General features: G+C 42.6%; 1 protein-coding gene across 1 annotated transcript in view; it reads right to left on the minus strand.

Moving 5' to 3' along the window:
* Positions 1-245: 245 nt before the first annotated feature.
* Positions 246-19061, minus strand: part of SYCP2L (synaptonemal complex protein 2 like) — a gene marked incomplete at its 5' end in the record, with an annotated part of 30814 nt that continues 11998 nt past the window's right edge. The window contains 20 exons of the mRNA XM_082499194.1: positions 246-334; positions 1562-1631; positions 2109-2167; positions 2248-2347; positions 3775-3869; positions 5180-5304; positions 5963-6094; positions 7784-7847; positions 8014-8102; positions 8552-8648; positions 9703-9752; positions 10861-11017; positions 11557-11611; positions 12224-12279; positions 13433-13481; positions 15081-15142; positions 16911-16953; positions 17604-17649; positions 17816-17885; positions 18326-18444. Coding sequence (XP_082355320.1) covers positions 275-334; positions 1562-1631; positions 2109-2167; positions 2248-2347; positions 3775-3869; positions 5180-5304; positions 5963-6094; positions 7784-7847; positions 8014-8102; positions 8552-8648; positions 9703-9752; positions 10861-11017; positions 11557-11611; positions 12224-12279; positions 13433-13481; positions 15081-15142; positions 16911-16953; positions 17604-17649; positions 17816-17885; positions 18326-18444 — 1598 coding nt within the window. The 3' untranslated portion in view covers positions 246-274. The remainder of the gene's footprint in view (positions 335-1561; positions 1632-2108; positions 2168-2247; positions 2348-3774; positions 3870-5179; positions 5305-5962; positions 6095-7783; positions 7848-8013; positions 8103-8551; positions 8649-9702; positions 9753-10860; positions 11018-11556; positions 11612-12223; positions 12280-13432; positions 13482-15080; positions 15143-16910; positions 16954-17603; positions 17650-17815; positions 17886-18325; positions 18445-19061) is intronic.

The raw sequence follows: 19061 nt of genomic DNA on the forward strand, positions 1-19061 counted from the left end.
ATCATGATATTTAGTTCATTTTCTGTTTCTTTTATATTTAACAGACCCATCTTGTAAATTTGCAGAAAAACTTGATGTTATCAACACAGGGGTGAAAACTGGACCATTCAGAATTATGTATTCTTTTTAAGCAAAAAAAGGCTCAATATCAGTATTATTTTCTTCCCCTTTTTTTCTTTCCATTTAAGATAGATTAACATCCTTCACAGGACCATCTTCTCTATGCTGCATAGGGTGCTCAAATGTTAAGAGCAGTAATGAATTCAGTGGTTCTCTAGTCAGAAGGAACAATAAACACGTTGTTTTCTACTGCCACCTTCACTGGGTGTTCATACTGCAGGGAAGGAAAGAAAAAAAAAACACACCAACATTTTAGAAGTTTATACAACCGTTTATATTGCATAAGAAAAGAAACTGTAGAGATCCCAGAAGCACATTTAGATTCAGTTTTTAATTCTCAAGCACCCAGCCTGGAACAAGGTGCTGCAGGATGATCAGCTCCCATGATACAATTGCTGCTTCTTCAGCCCTGCCCCTCTTTAAAGGTGTCCTTCATCAGGAGCACCTCTGATAAGGCAAAGGTCCATGTCCTGGAGCAACTCAGTGCTCGTAATAGAAACTTTTCCTTCTGAAAAGGTTCAGAATATCAGCTTCAACAACTAAGGGAAACAAGTCCTCAGTTTTTGGCATCTTTTCTAAAACCCCAGGCCCAGTCTACTGTAGTGACCACCAACACATCTGTCCCTTCAACACGGGGAGCTTTCTTCAGCTCTGTGCAGTGCAGATGCACAGCATCGCACGCATCACAGTAACCCCCCAGTCTTATTACAGGAATGCCAAGCCACCAAAACCATCGGGTCAGCACATAAAAGCTGCAACAGCAGCAAATGTACATGCATATGTGGTGGGGTGGACAAGATGGAAACTAAGCATTGTATCAAAGTTAACAGAGTATTCAGCTTAACTTACAAATTAAAAGGAGGACGTAAGTTAGTGATTAGACTCTGAAGACTTTAAGAACTTAAACAGAATATTTAACTGGGATCCAAGGCAAATTAATAAATTTGCGTTTTAGAAGTCAAACTTGGAGGCATCAAGGCTAGATGTTGTCAGACCCAAAAAGCAGATGAGAGAAAGCACACAAGGTGGTGTTAGGCTGCAGAGGTCCTAGCCACAGGATGTCATGGACACACAACTCCAAGGGCAGGTGAACTGCATTAAGGGTCACTAACAACACAGAAACCAGCATCTGGATGAAGGAATCCCTGAGATATGAACCCAGGAGAAGCATCACCACCTGACAGTCCTTGTCCTTACCTTCTCCCTTAGGCAAGTGCTTTTTCACCGCTTTCCCAAGTCACTAGCAGGGCAAACACTGCTTTCTCAATGCTTTCCATGCCTCAGGACTGTGGGTCCCATGAGGAATCAGCCCCACAGATCAGCTAACCAAAGCCTTCCCCTCCCAGGACTTCAGTTTCATCTTTTCCCTTCCAACACTTTTCAGTCAGGCCACAGCTCAAAGTCCACCACACGTACAGAGCTGCCCGTGTACTGCACATACCATTGTATCCTGGACAGTGTCAGCAAAACTCTTGGCTGTTTCACCCAGGGCTGAGTCAACAGACTGAATCCTGGAAGAAAAGTGAGCTCAGCTAGTTTGTCTGTCAAGTGTTAGTACTTACTGAAGAAACTTCAACAGACATGTTTACCAATAAAAATGAACCTCAGGATTCCCCTTTTTGCAGCTTTTTTCCCCAGCATTTGTACCAACAGTATCTTTTATATAGGAAAAGATTGCCTCCTTCCACCACCTCTGACCTGCAGATACAGATGTGACCAGAGGGTAAATCTTGTTCCAGATCCTGGTAGAGGTGTCTCTGCATGGGAAGTTGTGCAGAACAGGCATAAGAGTCCCTTATTGCACCCTAGTCCCAATTCAAAACCCTCACGAGGCTGCAAAGGCTCCATCAACAGACACCAAGCAGAGATGCCATACTGACTTCAAGAATACTTCCCTGTATACCAGTGAGGGTACCACCAGCCTAACTAGTGCCCTATTTGACCATCAGAGGGATTGTAAGCATGCAGGACAGCTGGTAGAGACGTACCTTTGCTTTTGCTGGTTGCAGAAAGAACTCAGTTTGAGGAACTGCGCATTCCAGAAGTCCTAAAGGGCCCCCCCAAAAAAACCCCAACATTATTTGAGAAGGGGTACCTCAGCTGGCTGGCACAGGAGGTCATACACACCACTGTATCCTTCTCCATGTTTGCCAAGATTTGAGTTTCCTTCTCAAGACTGGCAAGCTCTTCAACAACAATCTTCTGAAAGGACTCCAGCTTACTCAGCCTAGTGATGGAGAACAGAAACATGTTTGACACTTTAATGTGGAGTAGCACAAGGCAGGTGATAATCTCTTCAGCACCAAACCTGCCTTTAGGCAGAAGCAAACGTCTTTGCTGGACTACGTGGGGCAGTTTTGTTCTCGGGTATGTCATAGAGCACATGACTAGCTGTGCCAGGTGAAACTGAAGATGAGTTTAGCTAAATAGCCTGTCTTAAATACCAGCCAGTAACAGAGGCCCAGGACAGGGCATACAACAGAGCTCCCAGTGCAATACTTGCCCTGCATACTCTCCCATCCTCCAGGGATTTCAGCAGAGATTTCTCAAACTGAAGACAGCATCTTGACACAAATAACCTCTGACAGGTTTTCCTACCACGTGTTTAACATACATATAAAGTATTGCCACAGGATGCCAGAGATTTGTAAACCTTAATCAGCAACACCCTTATTTGCTTGGGTTTGCCACATTTCCCCTGGCAGTGAGATGCCAAGCCATCATCTGATGGTGGCTTTAGAAACTACCCTTCTGGGGTAGAAGAGATTTGGCACAGCTGTGTCCCCACTATCCTGCAGCTCTGGTTGGCTCCAGGTTATTATTTTTATTTTTCACCCCAAAGCATTACCTGGTTTTGGTTTTGGAACACAAACTTCTCTATGTACCTTAACAACAAGCAGATTCTGCTCATAGATATCCTACTGACAGCAAAGATTTTGCACTTTAAAGGCTATTATTTCATACTACGTTTGATCTAAATCCTGCAAACTGAATGTGTAGTAAATACAGAGACCTGATAGACTTACTTATATCTTGGGCTGTGCTTGTATTTCGCTTATAACAAATCCATAACTACTAAATTGATTTTTTAATCTAGCTCCTATCTGAGAAATTGGACAACCTGTAAAGAAAAAGGACCTTCTTAAAGCCCCACCTGGTGAGTGCTTGTAAAGTCCACCAACTGGCATTTATTTTGTGCACATGGAAACAATCTACAGAAAGGGGTCTATAACAGACCCCTTGCTTTTCTTCTCCTCCACTTCATTTAGTAAATCAGAGTTTGGCTTCTTTCTTAAAGCATGTACAAACAGAAGTTACTAAGTGTGACAAGAGGGTTTTTAAACAGATCTGCAAACGTTGATGATAATCAGAAGACAGTCTAAGGACTGCTTCATCAGCTGCTCCTAACTCAAGATTGCTTTGCATTAATACATCCACTCTCTCCTTAACAGGCAAGCAAGGATAAATCACAGGAGCTACGTTTCTGAAATTCTTCTTACAGAAAAGCAAGAGACACACACAAGCTGTTTTGCCTTACAAACCGTAAGTGTAGTAGCTTACCGTCAGGTTCGCTCACAAAGAGGGATTTCTTTTCATATCAATCAAAATTTACACAAAGTTGATGCTGTTTTCAGCTAGCAGTGGACAAATTACCTGCACTCGTGTATCTGGTTCAGCAGGGTGGACACATTCTTCTCCGAAGTCCTCAGGGTGTTCTGTGCACTGGTCTCCATCCTTTTGTACCGGGACTAGCCACATGATGCACCATTAGGGATAAGCAATGGCCCAAGCCAAAAACCTAGAAGTCTAGTATGCAAAACCTTTCCCTGGAACACAAATCCCTCCACCCTCTGCCATTCAGCTTAGTAGAAATTATCTTAAATCAAAATTAAACTGAAGTGAGATGACACGTAGGCAGGATACTGCAAATATGAACTGATTTCGTTCAGCCACACCAGTTACACCAACAAACCTCTCTGTAACCAAAGCGACTTCAGGTCATGGTCATGTTATCCAGCCAAAGAAGCAAGCATCACCCGTACTCCAACACACTTAACTGCACAAAACCAGCTCTTTGTTAGCACTACTTCAGATCAGCATTAATGCAAACTGTGCGCATTTTAATCGTAACCAATTTCTAAATGCAACCACTTCCAGCCTTGATTCAAGGACTTAGTGCCAAAAGTTTAGGGCAAACACCTGACACTAGGTCCAAAAAAAAGTCATGGTGCATGATACACAGTGCTGATCCAGTAAGAGTCTGGTCTGCCCCCGTGTGGTTTGTTCAAAGCTTTTAAACATGAAAAAATTTTGTGATGGGTCAGATACTGTCCTCTCATATTAAATATGGTTTAATGCCCACATTACTTGCTATAGTTAAACGAACAGTAGCAGTTGGTTTCTTGCACTGCATCTTATGTATATGTACACAGTTGAGTGAACCAGGAATACACAGCTTATATACTACCAATTGTGCAACTAACACCTCCACGTACCATTAATCTGAAAGACACAAGAGTGTCCTTATGGATCTATACATGTTCTAGTCAATAGGTGTAGCTTGTATTGTTTTCTGTTTTTCATTACAAATAAGTTGCATAGTCTTATATCACAGTGAAACTGCTTTGTGCTCCAAAACGGAGTTTCTGTATTCTTTGATACATGCCCATGAGGATAACAACCCACAGCTCAAATGTTGGTACACTGTCACTATGCTAGTTTACCTTTCAAAAGGCTTTGATCCCTTCCCTCTGAGGAAAGTATTTGAAATGCCTAACCAAATCTGATGTTCCAACATATAAATAAGAAAAAAAAAAAAAAAAGGAAAAACCTAATTAAAAAATCCTTTACGCTTTCCTGTAACACTTCTCAGAGTATACAGGTTGTGCAGAATACTTCTAAGAGCTCCATACTAACAGACACTGCAGCCAAAACCCTGCTCTTGGGCACAAAATATTGATGGGATATTTGCACCAACTCCCCTGGTGATAAAAAGGTACTTTCACGTACTATGAGAGAATGTCACACATGGTACACATGTTAAGAGAGTGCACATTACCCAGAACAATTTCTTTAGTTGGCCAATAAAGCTTTCAAATGCAGCAATCACTCCTGAATCACTGAAGTCTTCACGCAGCATCTTGGAAAAAAATGCATCATCCACACTATCATCCATTTCCTGACCTAGGAGAAAGCGTATGCCCAGTTAGTATTGGAATATAAACCCTCCTGCTACTGAAGGGTTTGTCGTTCATGTGAACGACATTTGTTATGGAGCTGGAATCTGAGTCTTGCTCTTCTAGAGCTCACTGAGAAAGACTTGTTAGAAAGCAGCATGGAAGAAGAGGCACGAGCACACAAAGAGCAACATATTTACAGATAATGAGGCGCAAGCACAGCACAAGGAAAAGAAAGAGTCAGGCCACTGTTTTCTTGTTTTCTACTTGTTCATTGCAAGGAAAGCCTCACCCCTTCTATTCACAGCTAGCAGTGTTTTGCAGTTACTTTGTCCATTAACTGCATGTTTTTTTCAGTTTTTTTTTTTTTTTAATAGCTCTGGACAATTACTATATAGAAAGACTAGAAAGCATGGACATCACTGAATGGCTTCCTGAGTGGAATGTAGTTAGGGAACCCAAATTTCCCTATTCACACCTCTACATACATGGTATCCAATGGCAGGGCTGCAATATGTGCCTTCTGCTACATTTTGACTTTTGGAGAAGATATGGTCCCTACAGATACCTCTCTTCAAGCTTCTATGTGACTATAATTTCTACCATCAAAAAAGAAAAGCTGAAAGCATTTAAACTATTCACCTTAATTGCCAACCTGACTTTACCTGTTTGGATCTCTGCTTCCTTCTCTACTGAATCAAAAAGTTTCCTTTGTACATAGGAAGTGTCAGAGGACAAATTACTTGTTTCCCAAGTGGAAAATTTAGGCTTTTTAATGACAGTGCCACTTAATATACCTAGAAAGAGAACAGAAGATGTTTCAGAAAAGACCTGTTCTTTTGCATAAGGTACGTGGCAGTACCTGCCAGCTACTCAAGCAGAAACCACCACTGGAATTACCAATACCGCAGAGAAGTGAACAACTTCATTTTAGGGTCTAGCATCACACTTGCAGAACAGGATAAGACTTCACCAGCAAGTCTCTTCACTCACAAAAGCAGGCAAGTAGACTGTCCAGTGCTATGCACATAACTGGAAAGCTACCATATCTCCATCTTAAAGACAGGCCATTTCTTAGCCCACTTCCCTAACCACAAAAAAATTCTCTTGTCCAGTTTCTTCCAATTCTCTTTCCCAACCCAAGCCCACAATCTGTTTATGCTCATTTGTTCCTAAGCTAAGTTCAGCTGCTTCTTAAAAAATAAAATGCACAAATACAGAAGAGGGAGACAAACTATTCACGCCCATAACAGCCTTCTTTTCTGCAGCTTCACTAGAGTTGTTATACAGTTGCTTTTAACCCAAGAACAGGTTGAGGGAGGCTGCAGCCTGTATTTTAAGGAAAACTTGCAAAAAACATCCCTTTGTCTCAATGTCCACGTTTCTGAGCTCAGCGAGGTGTTTGACCAACCACCTCTCTGGAGTCTCCATAGGGCAGAAAGGAGGGAGGTGGTGGAGCCCAGGACAAGGGGGACAGTCAGACCATGAGGAGCACACTGAAGTAGATTTAGGCTTCACAGAGCAGGAGTTCAAATGGAGTCACAGAACACACCTGAAATTTTTGAACATAACCCAAGTTATGCCTTCACATGGTATCAACTCCTCTCCAACTCCAAGACTGTATAGTAAACGGAGATAAAAATTAAGTCCCCAGCACTTATCTTCCCTCAAAATCGTTAGTACAGCGAAGGTATATTCTGCAAAAGCTGGACAGGTAAGAGGCATATTGTGGGCACATAGTCGGCTCATGAGAAAGGGGATGCTTTTGTCCAAAGCTTCAGGGACTCGGTTCATAGTCACAACAATAACTTTAGGACAGCCTTGCAGAACTACATCAGCATTGAGAATATTAGGATGAAGATAGCCCGTTGCTGCTCAACTTTTGTGAAGTTTGGTTGTTTCCAATCACCATAGAGACTGTGCTGCAGTTTTGAATTAGTTTGTGCAAGTTCTGTTTCATTAAAGAAAGGTCCAAAATACCACTTACCTAAAAAAAAAAGCTACAGCAGTAATACAAGGCATCATTTACCAAATGCTTATAATCATGGTCTGTGTCTATATTCTTAGGTACAAAGAAAGTCAACAATTTTCAGAGATGCTTATTTTTTCTAAATGAAGTTGCACTGCACTTTCACATCATTAAAAATTAGGTTTTGAGCTTCTTTTACTTATTTCACATATTTTTGTCTTGGCTCACGGGGTTTGTAAATCCCCAGCTCTTAGTAGCTATACTAGTAGGTCCTCTGTGATCAAGGACAGGATTTAAGAGTTAGTGATGAACTCGGGAATGTACATAAAAAAGCATCTTGCCATAGCCTGTCATGATATACAAACCAGAGAAATGGAAGATATTTATTATGCAAAAAGTATCCTTCAAATATCAAAAAATCTCAGTGCCTACTGGTCTCTGAAAGAAAAGTTACAACTCTGTCAATGCTCATTTCTACTTTTTAAACAGCTCTTCTGTGTTGTCAAGACTAACGAACCTGAGTCCTTCCGCTTCAAACTTTCTTCTTCTCTTGACAATGTGCCAGATGCATCGTGATACTTCTAAGGAGAGAAGGAAAACACAGTAAGAAGGTACCCACCCTGCACTGCAGACAAGCTGTCAAGGCTTTGCCTTGTTATAGGAACCAAAGCGACACGATGCACTGGTTTTAGATGAGAAGTAGCCTGACAGCGGATTAGGAGGAGTTTAAAGTGTTGCATACTGCACCTGTGTGGCCTTCTCATCACTGGAATAGCCCTTGGCAGATGCATCAAGTGACAGCGGACCCATTTTGAGCTCATCTGAGAGCACTTCATCTGCATGAGAGACCAGCCAAATGACACAGGCAATAGAGGTTGAATCTTGTATTGACTAGAAACCTCAATTTAATGACATATGTGGCAGGGGAAGAAACCACCACCCTCTCCTCTATCTCTTCACACAGGGAACAGACAAACAGACAGAGGCTCAAACTCAGCCCAAAGGCTGTTTCATTTCTGGCTATCAATTAAGCTCATTCCTTCACCTCTCATTAGCCCCAGCTAATGTTCTGTCTGCTCAAGAGACTATCTACAAACCATATACAGCCCTCGTAGCCATTACAAGAAATATCGCAAGGAAGAATACTTATGAAAAAACGTGAAGGAAAAAGGCAAAATTAAAAAAAAAAAAAAACAAACCACCAAAAACACCAGCCAAAAAGCACACACCCACACATATCAAAACAACTTTTCTAATGCATTGAAGAAGATTTAAAAAGAAATACCACCAAGATCCACTGTAAGTAAATTGTCTTCCTTGGAGCTGGAGGTGCTCTTTTTCCTTAGCATCTCCTTTTCAGCTCTTCGCCTCGATGCTCCCTGCTAAAACAAAACCAAGTCTAAGCATGTATTTTGTTTAAACATTACTAGCGAAGTAGGGTTTTGGGTTGGTTTTTTTGGGGGGAGCATTTCATTCTGTTGTTTTGTTTTTTAAACACATTAAGAGCAGAGATACACCTGAAATATACCTAACATACTGACAGCTCTCTCCAGCACTGAAGGAGATCTGTGCCCTGAAGTTCAATGCACACATAAGTTCTCCCTTTAGCCATGAGAGGTGTACAGTCGAGGAAGTTTTTCATAAGCAGAAACAAAGCATTTTAGTCAAGAGAGAAGAGAATTTTTCCAGGGGAAAATAAAAGCTTTTAATGCAACTACTAGTTCTGGAGAGGTTTTTCCCAAACTTTCTCTATTTATGTGGGGACCTTTCCAAAACATTTGATATACAGCACTTAACAGCTTGGCACTGGAAAAGTATGGCATTGCTAAATCGTATTTTATTTTGCTTGATGTATGTCTGGTCCACTAATTCTCACGAGTATAACCCATGGTCAGTTTTCCCAGAGCTATAGCTGAAAGTGGAGAAGGACAGCATGTACCAGGACTCAACCTGAGCATAGGACTTGGAATAAAAGCCCTGAAAATTGCCAGCAAAACACGGAGGAGAACATGAGCTTTCCCAAGGCACCTACTGGCAGGACAGGACAGAGGAACAGCACAGGGGCTCAACCAGCTCTTGGCATGCCCCTAGAGCTGAACTCATTCCTGTTGGAGTGACACCTCTGTCAGCCAAGGCAGGTGTCACACCAAGCATGCCAATTCCTGCCCAAATTTCCATCTATCACAGGTAAATATTATAGTTTTAGAACAACCTGCTTAGGGCTCATGCACAGTTGTTTCTATGAAGTTTCATGTGTTTTCCTAAGACCTCTTTGTTTTCCCAGCCTCTAGTACACCAACACTTAGTAGGCAAATTTGCCCATCAGAACGTTTGAGAAGAAAGATAACATCAGTTTATTTAATTCCTACTCATTCATACATGTTTGCATACATAATGTTTTTAAATCTGAGGCACCTAAGCATGGCAGCTCCTCACCTTCTTTGTCTGGTAGTCACTGCTGCTACTTGCGGAAGACACTGGAAGCACTGCAAGGAGAAAAGTTTACCTGGTTACTGACAACATGACTGCATGCCTTACCCAGCTAAGGTTTGAATAGCAGCTAACTCAGTTTCGAGTTTGGTTTTCAAGACATTTACAAGAGAAAACTTCACAACACTTGCATTAAGCTTCAAAGCCCCTTTCAAACAAAGCTTCTGAACGATAATGCAAACGTACGCAAATCACTGCATCCAGAGCAGCTGCCAAAAAAAAAAAAAAAAAAAGGAGGCAAGCTCAGCAGTTTGTCCAGTGGCCCCCAAGCCCCAGCTAGGGAGTGCAGGCTGGCACTGGAGTGAGAACAACAACTCCTACACAAACACAGTACAAAGCACAATTTCTCCTTCATCTTTCTTTTACTTTTTCATCCCTACAGAAACCAACAGCTACCTAAGCAGGGCTCATCCTCCATGAGAGGGACAGACAGATTCCAACACTTTCTGGGCAATTTAGTTTGAATTTGGAAGTCCCAGCAGCCAGCACAGCTGTGGAGCATGGCCACAGGGGAGGTTTGCTGTTGGTCAGGCCTGAGCAGAGGATGCTATCAGAGACTATCACATCTGATTTTGCAAATCGATCTGAGGACAATTGGCCTGTCGGTGTATAAACAGGGGACCAGAGTGCCATGGTCTGCAAACCATGTGGTTTTTCCAGGTTTATTCACCATGTCAATTGTATTCCTGGAGAAATAAGGAGTGGAAAGTTGTAGGGAGGAGGTATGGCAACTCCAGAGAGATCTTCCTTTCCCTGTGTCCAAGAGGACTAACACAGCCATCGGCTCAGCACCCGTGGGCTCTCCAGCCCCATTACACAGAAGGCTGCACCCACACAGACATTTAGGTGCCAAATCTCCACCTGGAGATTAGAACCCCAGTACATTCACTGGAGGGAAGGGGACAGAAGCCTGATTCTTCGAGCTCAAGGGTGCACAATGCACCTCCTCCATGGGGCACCCCTCACCGCCGGCCTCAAGCCTGCACTTTCCTACTTGGGTCAGGACTCAGCTGAATTCTCCTTCTCAAACCATCATCAGCCACTTCCTTATCTGCAGAACAGCATGTTGTGCATAGCTAAGCGTCAACAGGGAACCAGCCTCACCTTTTAATTTACTTCTCACCCTGGGTCTTTTTCGGGTATAATCAACAGATTTTGGCAACGACCGTTTCTGAGAGTCAAGGATCCAGCTTTTTTCACTCTGACCAGTGCTTGTATTTTCATTGTTGCTTTCAGAGAAAAGATGTTTCCTGTAATTGGACTAAAGACACTATTAAGAGTGAGTCCTGCTTAGTCAGCTCCCTCTGTCCACCCAGAAGCCCCGCAGCCATTCCCCATCGTTTACTACCAAATTATTCCATTTCTCCCTCCCCCACAGTGCACTACCTAAAGTATTTTAAGCTGAGAAATCTGCCAAAACAGCAACAGTTAACTGTCAAACCAGCAGTATAAAAACACCAAGAGGCACGTGCTTGCACTTTGTCAACACAGGTTTTACAGCACCCTCCATCCTCATCTCAGCCCCCTGCTCGTGCATCCAGATAAAAGAGCTCTCACGAGGAGGAAAGCCATGGCATGCCTGAGCTGCAGCCAAGAACACAGCAAGAAAAAATGAACACAGACATTCACTTGCTGATCTAGCAGTCCTGGTGCACCCTGAGCACTGCTTTCAGCAGCAACAAGTGAGCCATTTTGAGGCTACCAGGCTCACATTCCTCCACGTCTGCGCTGGGTAAGCCTTAAACTTCAGCTGATTTGTACAGCTGGATGCAGACGGCAAGCAAAGCACACCCAACGTACCAGCCTTCTCTCGAGCTTGTTCGATTCTTCGTTCTTGTTTCCCATTTCATAACTCCTGCCAAGTAACCCATAAAGACCCGAGTTAGACTAGCAGATGCTGCGATAGCACATCACAGCAGCACAGAAGGGGCACAGCCAAATAGCAATGGCAGGGGGGATGCTTAAGAGATCAGCAGGGGAACCAAACTGTTGATGCGCAGTCATTAGACAAGTTTTGATTCTTTGGTTGGTTTCTGAAAGTAATGATCTGGGGATACCTAGAAATTAGGACCTTTTAAAAGAAAAAATAGGCTACATACTTAGAGGTGGCAAGCACCTGGCAGTTTGCTATAACCAGAGGTGGCCAAAGCAAGGCAGAGGGTTTAAGCATTTTTCAAAAATTTAATCAGCAATTTAGGCATATGATCAGGGAGGGGGATGTTTTAAGAGTTATAGTCTTATTAATGTCAAAGCTGACAGGAGTTATTATTCTCTCTAGTAATTTGTATATTCTCAGGTACTATTTAAATTTAGTATTGATAACATACACAGGTACCCTGGCAGCTACTATTTCATCAGAAACATCACATAGTCTTTTTGATCCCAACTTAAAACAGCTTAACTAAGGCAATAAACTCTTCTTTCACAGAGCAAAAAGTTCATCAACGGTGCACGTATGATCCTGTACCTCTGATTTTGTGAAGAAACTTTCTGGCCAAGAACCTTTCCTTTGGCTTCAGCAACCTAAAAGAGAAGTATTTGTCTTAAAGTCTAATTATCCCATTAAATTATCTAAAAAATTAATATCTATCAAAACTCAGAAGAGCTAGAGGAGAAATGGATTACAAGTCCAGCACAGCAATTCAACTTTTTTAATGGAGTGGGATGTGTTGATTGAAAGCATCGTAAATTATAACAGACAAACATTTGTTATCTTAAACAGAATTACTTTCTCTTCTCCTTGCTTTATGAATAAGCTCATTTTAAGCAATAACGTCATAAGAAGCATCATTTTAAGCAATAACACAGCTAGTAGTAGCACGCTGCAAGTGCAGCACACTTTACCTGGACAGCTTTTGGACAGGGCTGCTGGGACATGGGGCAGGGTACCACGAAGCAGAGTTTTATGCTGACACCCAGTGGCAGTAGCAAGGATTGGACGGTGTCCCGTTTATAACAGAAATCTGGGGTGTCCCATTCAGCACCCATGGTCTCTGAATTAGCAGGCAGCAGTGACAGCATCCGCTTCAGGGAAGGGGCCAAAAGCCAAAGGGTTTGTACGGTGAAGCCACCTTGATCGACCCCATTGGGAGCAAGTTTTCAGCTTCCTGGGAAAAGCTGCACTGATCAAAGTTTCAAAGCAGGCTGAGCAACTCATTTTTATATGATTTTTCTAACTGTCTGCAAATATAAGTCAAGCAGAATTTCCAACATAAGTTTTGTGGGGACTGGCTTTAACCAGGGATTCCCAACATGCAAAGTGTGGCTCAAAACGGATTTCAGTCTCTTCTGGTTTAGCCTAAGAGCGCAAAGCAAAGGATGCTCAGCAATCTGCTTGCAATAATCAGTAAAATGCAGAGGTTGGCCTTCAATCACAAAGATATCCCACAGCCTCACTCAAGCAAAGCTCAAATTTCTATTGCAGTTAGTTATATCATATGTTACTGACCACAAAATTCAAGTAGTGATGAGCATTCTCACCACCCCCAAAAAAATATTTCCATGTATAGCACCATACAGTAAAAAAATCAAGAACCTCAGATTCCCGGTTGCCTGTTTTGCTATAACAGCACCTCCATCCTTACTGCGGCGATATCCCCTGCTTCAAGTTACTACTCTGTCAGCTGCTGAGCTGGGACCTTAGCACATCTCCTAACGGCTTCTGCCACAACTTTACCTTTTCATGGCTTGCAGAGTCTGAGTTTTCAAAGTCATATAAGTCCTTCCTGCAAGACAACATACACATGGCAGTGACATACAATCATGAACAGTCACCCTATAGAACTTCATTGAGAATATGGGGAAGGAGGATAACTAACCCCCCCATGAACTCTGTTACACAGTAAACACTCGAATACTGTGTATGCTTAAAAATGCTATTCCTGCATCTTCTAAGAAATACTTGTTCCTTTCCTTCTTAGTCTCTATTATCGTCTTATTTCATTCTCACACTTTATTTCTTTCACTTATATATTTTTAATTTTAAGAGGAATATTCAGAAGATATAAACATAGATAGGTTAACCTGTTTGTAGAGTAGACATTTTGTTTCCACACGTCACTAACAGTACGAAGTAGGAAGAAGTCATGAATGAACTTAAAGATAACATTTCAGAAGTATTTAAAAGGAAAAAAATCCATTTGATCCATTAATGTTTGTTCTCTAATTACTTCTCTGTATGGATCCAGATATTTTTTTCCATGCCTTTCAACAATCAAGATGAATACCTTTATTTCTTTCTCCAGATCGCAGCTATTTAAAAAAATCCTACAATTACCTCTTAATCCGCAGCACGCCCTTCCCTTCCTACTCGCGAAAGGACAGGAAGACTAAAGAACTAAGCTCTTCTCGTTAAAGCTTCCTTTAGGGAAAGAAATGTTCGTTCTCAGACAAAACACTAGAGGGAGCAGAATGACAGAACTAAGACGACTTCAACTTCTACGCTGCTACCCCTGTTCTACAGCCAGTAGCCTCAAGCTATTTGGCCTTAACGAAACTTGTAGTAACGATGAAGTCCTGCATCACGTTTTACCATTCTTATCTCCAAGCAATAAAAAAAAAAAAAAAAAAAAACACAACAACAAAAACCAAACCCCACAACATCTAAACACTTGTTTTTTAAGATAAGAGCCACTAGACTGAAGGAGGACACCCAAGGAAGCCCTGGAACAGCCTGAACAGCAGCAGGGATCCTCACATGTGGTTCATTTACTCTCCTGTCCAGCAGCAGGCATTAACCTGCACAAAACACTTGGTTGGCAGACAGCGCGGGAGGAGGGCGCAAATGAGACAAACTTCCAGTGCCACAGACTGCATATGGTCCTCAAACACTTGAGTGCTTCTAGTGCAACTAGCTTTGAACATGAGCAGACTGATGTACGGGCATGAGGGAAGGGGACAAACAGAGAGAGACCATACTGAAACTCTAGGACACACAATGCCAAAAGAACTGGGACAATATCTGAAAAAGCTTAGGTATTTGTGAAAGAAGCTGCTGCTCATAACCCAGCTCACTGGAGGATAGGAGGATTATGGTTGGGTGAGGAAAAAAAAAATGGGAAAGCCAACCTGACACAGTATCACTGAGGCAAGGGCATTTTTTGGCAGCCTAGAGTTAGCTTCTGAAGTCTTCATTGTTTTGGGAACCCAAAGGTTCCCACTGAGACATTATAATCCTTTATAGCCTCCTGATTGTTTTGCTGTGTTCTGTTCAGACAGCCCAGCCGTGGGCAGTCCCTCCCCCCATTAGTGCTTGAAATGGTCTAAATATCACCTGGTACACACAGGAACAGACCCTGTGTGGGCACAGGGCTCGTGTGTCATACCTGCCTTCAGTCTTCTGCTTGGCCAAACTTCTTCTGTTTCTCTTTTCCCAGGTAACGTCCTTCTGAAAAGAAGAGAGTTGCAGGATCTAAAACTACAATATGCAAAGTCATTGTCCTGGTTTGAGGTAAAACAGAACCAATTTTGTTCAGTAACTTCGCTTCTTAGCTGGGCCTCTTCTAACTACTGAAATTAACTGCATATTGTGCAGACACTGTTCACTCTCTCAGAGTGATAAGACCTATGTTTATGGCTGATGCCCAGGCACGGTATGCAGAGAGGCTCCTGCTTACACTTATTGCTGTAACCCCCAAGGCCAACCAACTTTGTTATTTGCCACTTTGGAGTGTCAGAAGCGGAAAAGAATAGTGGGGTCCCATCTGCGGGGAGGAGTGGACAGGACAGGTGACCCAAAACTGACCAACAGGGTATTCCATCCCATCTGCCTCATGCTCAGTATAAAAGCTGAGGGATCAAAGGGTCAGATCTCTCTTTCCTGCAATGGCCGATGTCTGAGGAGGACTCTGTTCGTCTGCCTGTGATCCCAATCCTGAATGCAGATCCGGAAACCAGTTCCCATCCGTCACTGAGTCCAGCCTAGGACTGCCCCAGTGCCAGCCGGTGTCATGACTGTCATCTCGGGAGCTTGATACGGTTTTGTATATATTTTTCATTATTTCCTTTTTTATTTTATTATTAATATTTTATTAAAGTAGTTTAGTTCCTTCTAAACTCATAAGTCTCTTTTTCCTCCTCTGCCTCTCTCTTTGAAGAGGGGTAGAGGGGAGCATCTGTCAGTCCCATCTGGGGTCCCCCTGGTCCCCAGTAGCTGATTTTGGCCTAAACCACGACAGTCATGTACTTATCCTAGAGCCTGCTAAAAGCAGAGATAAGGAGTGCCAGGAAACATCTTTCACTCCCATTGTGACAGCCGTCCATCTCAGTTTCATGCAGTTCTTTCCCTACCAGAAAGTATGGGAGTCCTGGGACTAAAAATTAGGGGGCCAAGGGCATGAGGATACAGAAAAAAGTAGTTCAAAAGCTTTGAATTCACTGTGCAGCAGGCAACTGTTTCAAAACCTTTGAACTGACAGTTAAAAAGTAATTTAAAAATAATCTAAACCTAGTCCGTGGAAACATAACCCCAAGACCAAGTCAAAAATGTGATTTCTTACTCCAAATGAAAAGTATTGCTTTGGGAATTTAATTTCTCTCATGTAATGCATAGATTATTTTTTTATCCCTGGACACATCAATAGATATTTCCAAGTGCTCAAGTTGTCTAAAGAAATGCAACTACAGATGGCTGTCAGTTACTTGTTAATTTACCCTGGTTGCAATCTCCTATGCCAGGAGTACAAGGACAGATCTAGTGTGGAAGGATCATTAGAGCTCAAATACAAAACTGAACAAATATGTCTGTAGACTTCCAAGACTTGCTTCCCTTCAGGAAGCGAACCTTTGCTCTTGCAGACCACGCATAAGGCTGAGACACGAGTTTGCCCCACACAAGGCCAGGCTGGTTGCCCACACACCATGCTCCTGGACACAAGCACAGCACACCACTGCCACGGGGTATATACACTGAACAAACTCAGCTAAGTTTGAATTACTCTAGACCACACTAGGCTAAGGTCAGCAGCCATTGCCTCTACAGCTTGCTCCTGGAGCTAAACATGTTACATCAGGTACAAATGACACTGCATAGGCATAGGACACCACTCAAGGGCAGGAGCAGGTCAACCCACCCTAGCTTTCTTCTGCAACTCCACCACAGCATCTCTTCTCCGCCCCATGTCTCTTCATCTAGGTGGGCCTCAAGGCAAACATACCTTTGGTGTTGACTCCTCCATGGGTTCTTCTCGGGGCTTCTCACTGGGGACAAGAGGACACATGAGGGGAATGCAGTGCTGAGGGGTTGTTCATTTAAAGCCCAAAGAGTCAGCTTGTGAAGTACTAAGAGGGAAAAAAAAACTTGCACAAACTAGCATCAAAGCAGTAGGTTAAAAGGTGTATAGGGAAGTAAGCTAAATCAGTAGCTCTACGGAAGTCCAACTCATTGACTCTATAAAATGCTGTCCTGTAAAGCTCTGGAAAAAGGTATTACTAATGCCAAGGTGAAGTCAAATTCACATGATCTTTCACAAAAGTCACCATCCTCATTATGAAAAGCTACATATCTGGTGAGCTCTGGTTACACAGCTGAAGTTAAACTCTGTGATATAACTGCATGCTCATCTTGTATTTGGATTAAATCAATGATGAGAGAGAAAGAGTCACACCAAAGTAGCAGCCAAACCAGTAACGGAACACCACCGCTCTACAACTCCAAAGTGCTGTAACTCTGGGCAACCAGCCTCACTACTGGGTGGCAAAACAGATTTTTTTTTCCATTTAATAATTGATGGAATAAACCTCAAAATCAGTTGCATTAAAACCCCAGGGGAGACAAAACAAAAACCAGAAAAAAAAAACAAAAAAAAAAAAAACACAAGTTGCAACTTTCTTTTCTCCGAGACACTCACCTAGGCTTAGCTTTCAGCCCTGGAGATGGAGTTTTGGACTTTTTTGCTGAAGGAGGCAAGGAAACTACAGCTTCATCCTCTGGAGCTATTATTAAACGCTTTATCTGCTTTTGCTGCAAGGCCCACAAAAGCAGAGCCTTCACCGTGTCACCTGGGTGACACATAACTGGGTCAAACTTAAGGAACTGAAGGGAGCCATGCCTGACCTGAGCCTTGGTTAGCATCTTCCACATCAGTCTGCTGGCTCACTGTAATCATGGTGACACCAGAGTTAACCATTTTCTGCTCGGAGACATGAAACCATGAACAGAGCATGCATATGACCAATAAAGAAGCAGGGGGTTTTGGGGGGAACAGATATTTTCAGTGCTAGCCTGTGGCAATTGATGGATGACAGGTTCATCATTAGCCACACACAAAAACGTTTTAGGTTGCATATAAGCGATACTATGAGCTCCTCACCAAGAGCATTGCACCATCTCCTTTATAAGAGAGAGTACAATTTATTTTCTTTTTAAAGCAGTTTTGCCAAAGTTGAAGCTCTGAAGGCAAGTGTTTGGACTGACTTCTCACAGATTTAAGATGGAGATTGAAAACTTTGTCATATCTGGATACAAACTAGTTTTCTTTGAAAGAAGGTTTTAACCACACCTATAAAAAAGCAGACTAGAAGGAGCAGCAAAGGGGCACAAGGACTGTTTCATCATACACCAAACACTTACTGGTACGGTGCCTGTTAACTGTTGGCTGTGCTGAGGGGCTAAGTTGCCTGGTACAGACTCCATGTTTTCAGAGTTTGAAGGATCTTTCCTGCCGTCTGGATTAGTGGACTCGGGTACCACTGCAGAACAGCAACGGGTGAGAACTTTATTGCAGTAACTGAACACACACACTTCCTTTCCATTCTTATACATGTGCATAAAAGCATAACCATACAACTTATTAGGCGCAAACATCCTGAGATCTTGTTTCATAGAACAAAACCATCAAACACCTCCAAATTACCTAGTGCAGAATTGCAATACTAAATAAACAGCACCTTGAGCCTACCCCTTTTAAGCCCCTTGTACTACATACAAGTTTATTATATTATTGCTACCTTGACTTAGCTCTGGAAGACACAGAACAACCCTTTGCGTCTGGCTAAAGCAACAGATCAGCAGCATCTTCCACCATCTCTGTTTCCCTCCATTGAATCTCCACCTGGCAACTGCAAAAGTTGTCTCACTACAGATGAACTACCTTCTGCCCGTTCTACTCCTTGATTGCTTCAAGTACTAGTGCCCACCTTGTACCTCTGTGTGCTTCATGGTGAACACTGATGAAGGAGCTTCTCCCTCACCTGCACCTCCAGAATCTGGAGGAATTCCATTCTAGCTCATTTTGGGTTGTAACTGGAGAAAAATGGGAAGGACTACTGAAGAAGTTACTGACTCAGACATGTAGAGCTGGAAGTAG

This window comes from Vanellus vanellus (assembly GCF_965231255.1).
Source record: "Vanellus vanellus genome assembly, chromosome: 2".
In the NCBI taxonomy this organism is placed as follows: Eukaryota; Metazoa; Chordata; class Aves; order Charadriiformes; family Charadriidae; genus Vanellus; species Vanellus vanellus.